General features: G+C 37.4%; 1 protein-coding gene across 1 annotated transcript in view; it reads right to left on the reverse strand.

The window, feature by feature from the left end:
- The window catches only part of LOC108424566 (ubiquitin carboxyl-terminal hydrolase 32-like), a 29,215-nt gene extending 21,101 nt beyond the window's left edge, over window positions 1–8,114 (reverse strand). Inside the window, exons 1-7 of the mRNA XM_017692695.2 lie at window positions 7,974–8,114; window positions 6,889–7,016; window positions 3,397–3,502; window positions 3,122–3,240; window positions 2,574–2,733; window positions 1,584–1,715; window positions 1,316–1,423 (exon numbers count right to left, since the gene is read on the reverse strand). Of these exons, the coding sequence (XP_017548184.2) occupies window positions 1,316–1,423; window positions 1,584–1,715; window positions 2,574–2,733; window positions 3,122–3,240; window positions 3,397–3,502; window positions 6,889–7,016; window positions 7,974–8,031 (811 nt within the window). The 5' untranslated portion in view covers window positions 8,032–8,114. The remainder of the gene's footprint in view (window positions 1–1,315; window positions 1,424–1,583; window positions 1,716–2,573; window positions 2,734–3,121; window positions 3,241–3,396; window positions 3,503–6,888; window positions 7,017–7,973) is intronic.
- Window positions 8,115–12,973: the final 4,859 nt, after the last annotated feature.

The following is a 12,973-nucleotide window of genomic DNA, read 5'->3' on the forward strand; positions in this document are numbered from 1 at the left end:
CAGCAGAGTATTGACATATACAGCTTATTACAGGTTAAGTCTACAATCTACTATCTGGGTAAACACTGTCTCAGGCCATAAAAGGGTGGTTCACTGCTGTTCTGACCTATGCAGTGCATTACGTAAGAATGGTTAAATCACCCCACAACAGTCTGTGAAAATCAACACATTTATTACCATAGACATCTTAATAAACTTGAACTAAGAACATTACTTCCATAATCTTCCACAATGCACTGTGGCAGCCAGTTACTCCAAGGTTCACATTTATTTAAACATGTGCAGATACTAGAAATGGAACAGTGCGAGTTTGTTTTGACTTTGTCCTTGTTATTATGCACTAGTGATAAAATCAATCCTGACCTTCTGCGCTATGTAAAATTAATAAGCATGTAAAAATCAAAGGGTGTCACCTATGAAGCTCAATTTGTGCCAAAAGTTAAAATACTAAAATCCACAAGCAAAATAAAAAGGATTAAAATGTCCAAAATATGTTGCAAATACAAATAATGAGTTAAATAAAAAAAAATCTTTCAAAGATTATTACTTATTTACTTTTTTGCCCGTATTTTTCTATTTGCTTATATTGACATATATTTGCTTCTGGAATCGTTCTTTTGCTTCTGACTTTTGTCACTTTTTAACATGGGGTGGTTCCAAGATGAGGGTGTCCACCTGCACTTTCTATTGGTCAGCTGATTTGGAGTGACAGGTCTGAACTGGTGACCTGGTGACAGGTGAACTGGCCCAAGCACGGTGGAACATGTTGTGCCAAATGCTGCAGCCGGCCCAATTTTATACTGGCATATCTGACATTATGAGCAACGTTTGTCATATTTTTTTGACAACACATGTTTATGGATCTTGTGTCAACCTGTATAAAAGGATACATTTGTCATTTTGGGCACTGAGAAACACAAAGTTAGCTGTTTATAAATGAATGAAACTGTACCACCTGACAAGCATGCAACTACCTCATAGCAGCAGTATTCTTATACTTAATATTTAGCTTGTGGATGTTTTATATGAAATTTTTGGCACAAAATGAACTCCACAGTCACCTGCCATTATTTACCAAGCGATGAACTTGGCTGTGGGCAATTCAAAACATTCACATGAAACAAAACAATATTCGATTTTGTGTAAAACTGGCAAACTATCACTTTAAGGTCTGGTTTAGAAGAAAAAAAAGCAAAAAAACTTCAAAGCTGATTGAGTCACTCCACAATATAAACAGTTCTCTGTTCAAAAGGCACGCACTGATGTGTTGGTGAAAAGATCTTGCATCAATAAAGCATCAAGTTCAAGCACTTACATTTCTGTCTCTCAGCCAGTGGCCCTCTACAGCATGCTGACAACCCACAGGAAATCTCTTTGAAGTCTATGTGATTGTCTCTGTTCTCATCAAAAGCATGGAACAAACCTGAGGAATTGCAAAAGCACAATACACAGTCCTTCATTTAAGTTGACTTTATAGCTGTTGTTCACAAAAACACAGTGTTCTAGTCAAAGGGGCCATCAAAGGGGTCAGTCACTAAAATCATTAACCAAGAGTTCATAAAATCTCATTAATAATCACATACCTTCACTTATGGATGGATGAATAGGAGGAGATACCAAAGGGATAAACGTTTCCAGGTCGAATCGTCCGGTTCTTGATTGAGCTTTCAGTAACCAGTACCGCTTCTCCAGGTCAATGATGTCAGACTCTTCTACTGCTCAAAGTACAGTAATTTATTAGGTTTCACTTCTGTGATGTAGTTAAAATCAAGACACTCACAAAATAGCAGAGCATGCCAGTAAGAGTGTATGAGCTGATATATGGGGTCATCAACTGAAACTCTTCTTACATTATGAATTTTGTCAATACTGTTATATTGGTTTGCCTACAATACACGCAGATAAGGTAACATACATACGGTGCAAAACATGCTAATTCCTTGACCTCCCACTTTATTTCTCTTTTGTCTTGTTAGGGTTACAAAGTCAGGGTTCTATTTTTACAAATTTCTCCAAATAAATTTTTTTTAGATTTGCTTCAATTATTAAATATGGTTCTAATTAAAAATTAGATGTCCAAGAAAAATATACCATTATTAATCTACAAAATAGGTTTACAAAAGCATCATAAAATAGTTTTATTTCAAAAATTGTACACATAAATACACAACAACACATATATAGAAACCTTGTAATCTTATTTACACTGTGAGATACATTTTGGCCATACTGCCCAAAATTAAGGACCAAATACTGGTCTGCATTTGAAGTGCATTATAAAATTCCCTTAATCTAATTTTGGTCTAAACTGCAGTGTAAATAGTGAGTCACCAGTCAAGATTAGACAAAAACAATACACATATGGGATACTGGCCATATAACAGCAACAAGAGGATGCTGTGGTCTGATACAGTGAATTTTGGGAAATAGATCATCATATCAAGAAACACTGACCCTGGCTGGAGTTGTAAATTTCCTCTAGAGCACGATATACCGTAAGATAATCAGCTTTCATGTTACTTTACCACTGTTTAATGCCTATTAACTATGTAGAATGCCAACAATGCACTCACAGTGTGTGACTCCAGCTAAGGTCTGGTAGAAAGTGGGCGTGTCACTGTCATCAGTCAGAGTCACACACACCCCACTTGACAGGAGCCAACGGGAGAAGGTGAAAGCATCCTTGTTTTGGAGCAGCCAGCTCTTAAACTTTTCATAATTTACCTTCTCTGCCTGCAAAGATCAGAGCACAGGAAGAATACACAAAGACAAACCATTACATAGTGCATTGTGCCGCACCAAGGCATTCAGACTTACAGGTCAGCAAATGATAAGACACATTTAGGTTTGAAACACCATCTTCCAAATCTTTGATAATCCCTGAGCAAGCCATACGTTTTATGTAATGAATGTGATGCAATTCAACAAAAGAGCCGCCACAAGATCCACTATTTTTGTTCATGAACAGCAGATTGTATCTGTAAGTAAGTCATTAAAGTAGAAAAAGATTTTTTTCACTACATCAGATTCATGATTTCTGCAGAATAAAAAATGCAATGCACTGAAATCTGCTTATTCCCTAAAATGCATTGTCAGGTGAACTTTTTTGTGAGTAGCTTACCTCTGTAAAACACTTCCTGAGTGAGGGATGCACTTCTCCATCCACAGCTTGCAGCATAGCTTCAATGTCTTCACGTGTAGCATAGCTGCCTGATTCATTGGCAAAAAGACTAAAAATGTCTACAAAAAATAAAAAAGAACAAGTCTTCAGCTAGAATACCAAACATATAATTTTTGGGCTCTGCCTCTGTTGCTGCTTATGACTTTGTCTATAACTAGTATCAGTTTATGCCCGCAGAGGCAGAAAAACAGCTGGCTGTTAGAGACGTCACTCACATCTTGCCTTTTCTTCATCACGTCCTCTGGTCAGTAGCACTAAGCCAACGATAAGGTTGTTGAAATGTAGGCCTTTCGACGTGCCACCAAATGAACTATAGATAACCTGAAGAAGAAAGAATAGTTGGTAAACAATGTCAAACAGCTGCGTTTATTAACAAGAGGAAAATGCCACAGAACTTGTTCTAACATGATGAAATTCTGTATTGTTAAACTTTACATAGACATGAAACATTTGAATATTTGGCTTTTGTTCAGAGTCAAATTTCCATTGTCTATCATTTATTTATTATTATAGAGCATTTGTTATAAACAGTTACAGTACAAATAGGCTAGATTTAAAGTGTCCATATCCAATATGTCTCTTATATTTTTCCACTGAGGTCCACTTATGACATTCATGTGAGCGTACAAATCAAAAACAGTCCTAATTCAATCATTTCCCAAACTCTCTTTATCCCTCAGAATTAAACAGGCTGTTTTATGTTACTGTGCCTTTCAGACCGATATATGCAAGTCATCTCTGTTATGATTGGTCGCCATGTATTTTTCCAAATTCAAAAGCCTTATAACTTCAGAGTGAATGGGCTACACTGCTGTAGGCTAAGTAGGTGGATGTATGTAAATGTACTGCTTTTTATAACATTACAAAAACAATGAATAGGAAATTGGCTGTTTTTGAAGCTTACGTTTATGTACTGCATTGACTAGTAAAAGAACATTTTAAAACAACACTAAACCATCTTTAAAACATGATATAAGCCCTTTGCTATGATACATTAAGAGACAAACACTTTTTAACTAGATGATTTCTATTTGTGAACATGGACACTATTTGTGAACATGGACACTAATGGGTTAATGAAAATGAGGTCCTGGCCAAATCATTCCAAAGGAATCACATTCCATATTAATCACATTCCATATTCCTTTCCCATTCAATTCCTTGGTTTTGCTGATCACCTGTGAGCATTTTAACTTATGTGTTTTTCTTGCTATCACCTTATTGTTAATATGTTATGCTTGCTTTTTGCTTCAAAGTCTTTTTTGAACATATTTATGATGAATATTTTAGATTTGGCTGGTTTATCAAGTTTCTATTTGCCAAAATCACACTGACTAAAAGGAGTGAATTTAGTTCAACAGTCCAGGTTGGACAGAAGATAAAGCTGAGTCCAAAGGTCTTTTTACTGGGAGTACTATTCAACTAACACTGCATCAAAGCGGCAAGTAAAACCTAGGGAGACAGATATGGGTCCTGTACAGGAACACGAAGTGGTCATGTGCCTCAAATTCATGAGAACTGACATTTATTCACAAGAATACTGAAAGAGTGATGAACAGTCGTAATGAAACTCAGACCCAAAGGAGATCTACATTCCTAGGATAATGACTTTAGAACATGAAACAGTATATTCTAGCACGTCCTGATCCCGTCACGGCTTGAAAACATTATACGCTCTGCGTGTCAGCTCAATATAGCTTGGCACTCAAACGTTTGTTTGTTTACTTCTCAAAGTGAGCTTGATAGTTAAACTATTACACCCATAACCTTGGATTCCAAGCATACACATGTCTGGAAAGAAAGTAACACTGGAGTGCAATATGGGGAAAGGGGGTGTTTCAAACAGAATCAGTCATTTTCTTTTAATGTTTAAAACAACAGCACATGGTAAAAATACGAGACATAAGGCAGAATTTACTGCAATCAATGTATGTGATTGCAGTGCATGTTCCAAAGGGAAACTAATATATATATATATATATATATATATATATATATATATATATATATATATATATATATATATATATATATATATATATATATGTATGTATATATATATATATATATATACACACACACACACACCTCCATTTTTGTCATTTTTCAGTTTTTGACATATTCTGAAAATACCTGTTAGTCTTTACATTTTATGCAAATTTCATGATGAACGGGCCAAAAGAAACAGACCAAAATTACTTGGAAAGACGTCTATTTCCATTGACTTACATAATAAGTAAAGTAGGTTCTTTCCATCTCTTGTAAAGTTACCTATTTGGAGATATGAGGTTTTGTTCCGACAACAGCTATGTATATGTATATATGAACATAATAGGATTACATTAAATGATCGTAGCATTCAGACAGGTTTGACACCTGATCTTCCAGCCTTTTTTTTTTTAATCAAGAGTTTTAATAAGGAATTGTGCCCCCTTTTCTGCAATAGCAGACTCCAGTCTACTGGAAAGCTTAACACTAGATGAAACATTGCTATGAGGATGTGATTGAGAGCATTAGTGAGATGAGGTACTGATGTTGGATGTTTAGTTCACAAACTCCACTCGACCTCATCCCAAAGGTATTGGATGGAGCTCCATCACTCCAGAGAATACGACTCTGCTGCACAGCCCAAGGCTGGGAACTTTGTACCCCATCTGGCTGACACTTTGCATTGGGCATAAGTGACCTGAGACTCATACGTGGCTGCTACAGAGCATCCTATTCTTTTGGCAGTGCTTTTCTATGAAGATTATACACCTGGGTCAGCAATGAATGCACTGTAAAGTAGTAGAAGGAGTGTCTGGATTTTTTTGGGACAAACAGTGTTGCTGCCTGCTTATATAATCTTTCTCCAAATAAGCAGCTATAATACAAATGAATCACAAATAAAGATTATACAATATGTGTACATGAATAAAGAAAATTACTTTGAAAGAACTGTTTCAGTTTCATCCATATAGAAAGTTCAGCCTGCCGTTACAATAGAGAATGCCCGTATCTGTAATTGTGTTAGGTTACAGAGCTCACTCACATATCCCTGTGTGCTCACCTCCATATTTTAATAATGAAAATCAGTTAAATGAATCAAGCTTGTATGGCCTAAAGATATAATATGCAATACCACAATATCCTGTTACATGTCTAGCAGGCATTACACTAAATTAAGTGCATTATTACAAAGGCCAAATCAGCTATTTCAGCTGTTCAAGAGCTGTTCTGAGTCAGCATAAGTTTAATGCAAAATACAGTATATAGTTTTATACAGAACATTTTTTATGGGCAAAAATCCCCCCAAAAATGCCTGGCTTAATTAATAATGTCGCTATGCCATGCTTGCTACAATAGAAATTGAATCTATCCTGAATAAAACATCACGCAGGCAGAACATTTTGATCTGGGTTATCAAATCACCTGAGAAGAATTTTTTTTTTCAAATCTGCCATGTCAGGTGTTTTGTAATGCAAAAAAAAAAGAAAAGGAAAAAACACACAGTTAAACCATCCATATCTAGAGTGCAGATGCTCACTGAGGGTACTTACAAGAAACTCCACCAAAATGTGCCAAAGTCAATTATCACCTGCTGAAACTCGCAGAGGCACATTCCACATGGCCAAGACACAGACAGGTCATATTTCTGCACTGTGAACTCGAAGGAATTCACAACAACCGCTACAGATACAGCCGCTGAAGATTTAGACTAGTCATACCTCTGAGATATTGAGAGGAACCATGTCCCCCAGCACTTCCTTGAAGAAGCATTGCTGACTCATATAGCAGGAGAAGCCACAGGTCCTCCTGAAAGCATCCCTCAGCCTTTTGAGCTCAACATCAGTCACTGAAAAAGAGACAACGCTATTTAGGTATCTAATACAAGACAAAACAGCAAAACAACAACAAAAATTTGCTGATGCATCAGAAACATCCTGAAGCACCAATGCACAGATACTCCAGAAACACTGTCAGGTTTGGTCTCCCATTCAAAGTGAGATCAATGAAACATCTGACTACATATTTAAAATGTAATCAGTGCATTGGTCAGAGCTAAGCTGCAGTGTTTGAGACACAGCAGGATGTGGTAACAGGGGTGTTAATAGTAACCAGTGTTTTAAGAAGCTCTGAAATAAGCAAGTATGATGTGTAAAAGGAGCTGTTTAGCTAAAGATGGTCATTCCAGCTTTAAGATTGGATATTTAGGAGAACTGATTCACACTGACAGCAATTGCGCAATAGGCTAGCCAAATGCTCAGACTATAAACAAGTCTGCTACTGTTAGAGACGAGGCCAGGGAGAATTGAGAGTTGTAAGTGAAAAGCAGCAAATAGCAATACATATCATTTTGCCTGTCCGGTGGCAGAAATGTGCATTCGTTTACAGTGTATTTGCTTTAAGTCAGGCTGCTGTGGCAGCTGTAGCAGCTAGCTCCAACAGCTAGCTAGCCATCAGCCTATAGGCTAAATGACAGCTGCACTGTCTGCCTGCTCGACGGTGTAAATATATGCAGGCTAAACTAACAGTGACGCTGTAAAGGAATAGTATCAGGTACAAACAGACGCACTAAAGTCTTTAAGACAGATGACAACAACGGCAACCCTTTGCTATCGCTAGATAAACAGAGCTAGTACTGAGGCTGACAGCTGCTAAGCTGATGCTAACGTGCTAAGCCACTCGTCGCTAACGTAGCGTTAAATGTATCAAACCGAAGCGAGCTAGCCAGCGAGCTAACGCTGCTAGCTTCACAAACAGGGCACTGCTGGCTTATTAAGGGTGTTAAATATGCAACGGCTTTGCTTACCTCTCTTCACCGCCTCGTCATAAGAGAGGAAACCAATCCTTGATTCTTTGGCGCCCATATTTTCTTCATTTCATAACGTAAAGCAAAGCATAGCGCGACCAACTACAGCTGCTTTGCCACCGCCACCGCAACCCCTCTCTCTCTCTCTCTCTCTCTCTCTCTCTCTCCTGAATCGCCGTTGCAACCTCAACCTCTCTCTCTCTCTCTCTCTCTCTCTCTCTCTCTCTCTCTCTCTCTCTCCTGAATCGCCGTTGCGAGCCGCGTCGTGACGTGGGAGCTAACTATCGTCGAGGGTCGGAGGACATTGAAGCCGCATTCAATTCATCCCCTTATTACTTCATTCATTCACTGCTTAATGTGCAGAGGTGGCTACAGGAGGTACAGTAGGCTGTCTCATTGTTTTGAGATATTAAGTCGTAGTTATTTATTATTGTATATTATTTATTTTAGGATACTAAGTTAGTATTTTGAGATACTTTCTCATTATTTTAAGATACTACGTTATTATTTTGAGATACTTTCTCATTATTTTAAGATACTAAATTATTATTTTGAGACACCAAGTCATTATATTGAGACACTATGTTATTATTTTGAGATACCTTGTCATTCTTTTGAGATACCTTGTCATTCTTTTGAGATACTAAGTAATTATTTTGAGATAATATTGGATTATTTTAAAATGCTAAGTCATTCTTTTGAGACACTATCTCATCAAGTCATGATTTTAAAAACTTTTCTTGTTATTTTGAGAAACCTTTTCATTATTTTACAGATGCTTTCTGCATTTGATATGAAAACGAATAAATATATAAATATATGATTTATTTATACATTTATTTATATTTGAATAAAATATATTTATATATTTACTTATAAATTTCAAAACAACAAGAAAGCATCTCAAAAATGAGAAAGTGGCTTAAATGATGCTCAGTAAGGGTGGAGCTCATTTAGAGCAGGGGTGTCAAACTCAACCACTAAAAGGGCCATATTAAAAAATCTGAACAAACCCGTGAGCTGGGGAACATCTACGTTTTATTTCATCTTTAATTGACATTTTGCTATAAACTGAACTGACCAGTGTTTATTTTTTAGGCAGTTGTAGTAGATCTTGAAATATAACACAAATATGTGAAATATTAAAAATGTAAATGTCCTCAGGAGCCCGGTCTGTTAAATCTATCTGCTAGACAACAGGCATCTATCTATCTATCTATCTATCTATCTATCTATCTATCTATCTATCTATCTATCTATCTATCTATCTATCTATCTATCTATCTATCTATCTATCTATCTATCTATCTATCAGCTGTAGTCCTGCAGGCCTGTTAATTAAACCTGTAATATATAAAATAAATATTTTCTGTAGAAACATTTGTTTTAAAAAATGGAAGAAATCAAAAGCTGTTGCATCTCACCTGTTACCAAAATACCAGAGGTGAGGTTGAAAGTTTTCTTACTCAGGGTGCTCATCATCCTTGGTAACACAATGTTACATATGGAATCAGTGACCTCTGTGTGGACGTTTCTGAAAATGTGCTTTGTGATCCCAAATAGTTGTCTGAGAAGCTCACTATGGGGCGTGGTGTTCATCTCACTGCAGCCCACCAAAGACAATCCATGCTTCAGGTACACCAGTGGCTTACTGGCTTTATCCAGCTGGGATTTTACACTGCCCCTTGAGGAGAGAGAGCTAAAACAGTTATTAAAGTGAATACAGTACCACAAACCACAGATGATGCTATGAACACTATCAAGCAATAACTATTCATTATGTTTTGATCATTGATCATTTTAGAGAAATAATGTTAGTTCACTCTTGTACATAATATACATTTAGACCTTTATTAATTCTTTGCAGTTTCATTGGTTTGGCAGTTTCATTGGCTCCTCGACTGGAATCGTCTGCTCTCTTCTTTCAAAATCCACTTCACCATTCAAGAATGCTTATACTCAGACTTTGCTGTGGCTGCTCTTCTCTGAAACAAATCTCTGGCTGAGGGAAGTTCTCTCAAGTGGAAAAGTGCATGTCTCTTCGTGCACCACTCCATGTGGGCTGCTTTACATTGAAATGTTCTCTGAGGACATCTTGGAGAAGATATTCTGCTCCATCCCCCTCTGTAAAGCTGGAAAAACATTTTATTCACAGGTGATTCCACCCAGTCCGAGACATTGATCAGCACTTCACTGAACTTCTGCTTTTTCATCTGTTTTAGTAGCTATTAAAATGGAAAAAAGAGGATGTTAAAGGCGCTAAGGTCATATTTTACTGTTTTTATATTTTAGTTTTTGTTATAGTTTAGATTATAGTAGGTACAAACTACACATAGCTACATCAAATGAAATGCATTCAGAAACTTTCGCCTCTTATCTGTGTGAAAAAGTACTTTTATCAGTATAATAATAATATTATTTTTAAAAATAGTGCAGTAATTGAAAGAATTTTCACAATGCACAATATGTCATAATACTTATTTTTACAGACACCTGATCAATTGGAACAGAGACAAAAGAACCAGTACTGCTACATTTTAAAAAACCTCACAACTTGTGAATACAGTGATTTTTATTCAGTATTTAGAACCTTGTGTTGCACTAAATCCATTTACTTTAGCTCATGCTAAACCACTCATGCTTAATTTCCTGAAAGAGAAACAAACAAACAAACAAACAAACATTAATGTGTTAAATTACCTGTAATAGACACAAATCATCAGATAAAATTATTGGTTTTAAAATTGAGTGCTAATCCACAAATAGTGATGACTTACTCTGCATCCTCATCATTCACTACAGCACAGCACATAACTGTGGCAAAAATGGAGATTGAGGACACAAAAACAATCATGTTACCCTTTTAATGCCTTTATTATTTTCTTCAATCAATCATTGTAGGGCAGAAACTAATGATACATGAACAAATCTCTCTATGACTCACTAGGAAAACTTGATGATAAAGTATTTACTCTATTATTCATTAAATTATGAGTCAGTACTGCAAATGTAGTTGTAATAAAATTACTGTATGCATGTGTCTCATACCTGACAAGCATTTACTTTTGATTTGCTTGGTTATTTCTTTCTGTGGTCACTGGTCTCAGGGGAAAGTTCATCTTCAGAGTCCACACTTGCTGCATAGAGAGCACACTTTTTTGAGGCTTTTTCTGAAATTTTAGCACATAGTTTGTGGCACTTGCTGAGTTTCAGATATTGGAAAAAACTAACATGTATAATAATAAAATAAAAGTAACACAATAACGTGTCTACGTACATTTACGGCATTTGGCAGACGCTCTTATCCAGAGCGACTTACAGTTTGATAATTTTACACAGGTAGGCGAAGGTGGTGTTCGGAGTCTTGCCCAAGGACTCTTATTGGTGTAGTGTGCTTATCCAGGTTGGGGATTGAACAGTCTACAGCGTAGAAGGCAGAGATATTACCCACTACACTAACCAACCACGTGTCCAATTACTGTAGTATGTTAAGTTGGCTATAACTGTCAAGAAACATATTGATTCAAAGATTACATAAACAGCACTGTCAATTTTAAAAACTGCATTAATGCAGAGAGCTCAGCTAGTGTGCATGTGCATGTTTGTGTGTATGAGATTAATATATGTTCAGGTTCAGTGTTTCAGTTCTTGCCAACAGCATGCAATACAAAATCATTTAAATTAGGACTATTTGCTGCATCACTTTGTACTGCTGACTGTATTTTAGGGATGAAGTTCAGATAAGACTTACATTGTCAACTTTCTCTGTCAGAATTTCATATTAATTCAAGCAAAATGATCAATCATAGACCAAACCTTATTGTGTTTTTTGGCATCTTACTTACTAAACAGATCTACGGCAAAACCACCAGAAACTATACGTAATATATGCATAGTGCTGTATACTACTTCTATCAAAATCTATAATATTTCACTTTTGTATAATCCTGTAGTAATGTTCTTCAGTCTTCTTCTTTCGGCTGCTCCATTTAGGGGTCGCTACAGCGGATCATCTGCCTCCATCTTGCCCTATCCACTGCCTCCTCTACTTTCACACCAACCATCTCCATGTCCACCTTCACTTCACCCATAAACCTTCTCTGAGGTCTACCTCTTCTCGTTCTACCCGGCAGCTCCATCTCCAACATTCTTTGCCCAATATATCCACTATTCCTCCTCAACACATGTCCAAACCATCTCAACCTGGCCTCTCTGGCTTTATCTCCAAATTGCTCCACCTTCACTGTCCCTCTGATCTGCTCATTTCTAATCTTGTCCATCCTTGTCACTCCCAACGAAAATCTCAGCATCTTCATCTCTGCCACCTCCAGCTCAGCCTCCTGTCTTTTAGACAGAGCCACAGTGTCCAAACCATACATCATAGCAGGACGCACTACTGTCTTGTAAACCTTCCCTTTCACTCTTGCTGCTATCCTTCTGTCACACATCAGCCCTGACACCCATCTCCACCCACTCCATCCTGCACCCTCTTCTTCACCTCTTTTTTGCACTGTCCATTACTCTGGATGGTTGACCCAAGATATTTGAAGTCATCCACCTGCCTCCCTCTCATTCACACACATGTATTCCATCTTATCTCTACTGACCTTCATTCCTCTCCTCTCCAGTGCAAACCACCACCTCTCCAGATTCTCTTCCCCCTGCTCTCGACTCTCACCACAAATTACAATGTCATCTGCAAACATCATGGTCCATGGAGCCTCCAGCCTGACCTCATCTGTCAACCTGTCCATCACCATTGCAAACAAGAAGGGGCTCAAAGTTGATCCCTGATGCAACCCTACCTTCACCTTGAAACCATTTGTCACTCCAACTACACACTTCACCACTGTCTCACTATCCTCATACATGTCCTGCACCACCCTAACATACTTTTCAGCTACACCTGACTTCCTCATACAGTACCACAGTTCCTGTCTTGGCACCCTATCATATGCCTTCTCTAGATCCACAAAGACACAATGTAGCTCCTTCTGACC

The sequence above is a fragment of the Pygocentrus nattereri genome, chromosome 18, assembly GCF_015220715.1.
Source record: "Pygocentrus nattereri isolate fPygNat1 chromosome 18, fPygNat1.pri, whole genome shotgun sequence".
NCBI classification, from domain to species: Eukaryota; Metazoa; Chordata; class Actinopteri; order Characiformes; family Serrasalmidae; genus Pygocentrus; species Pygocentrus nattereri.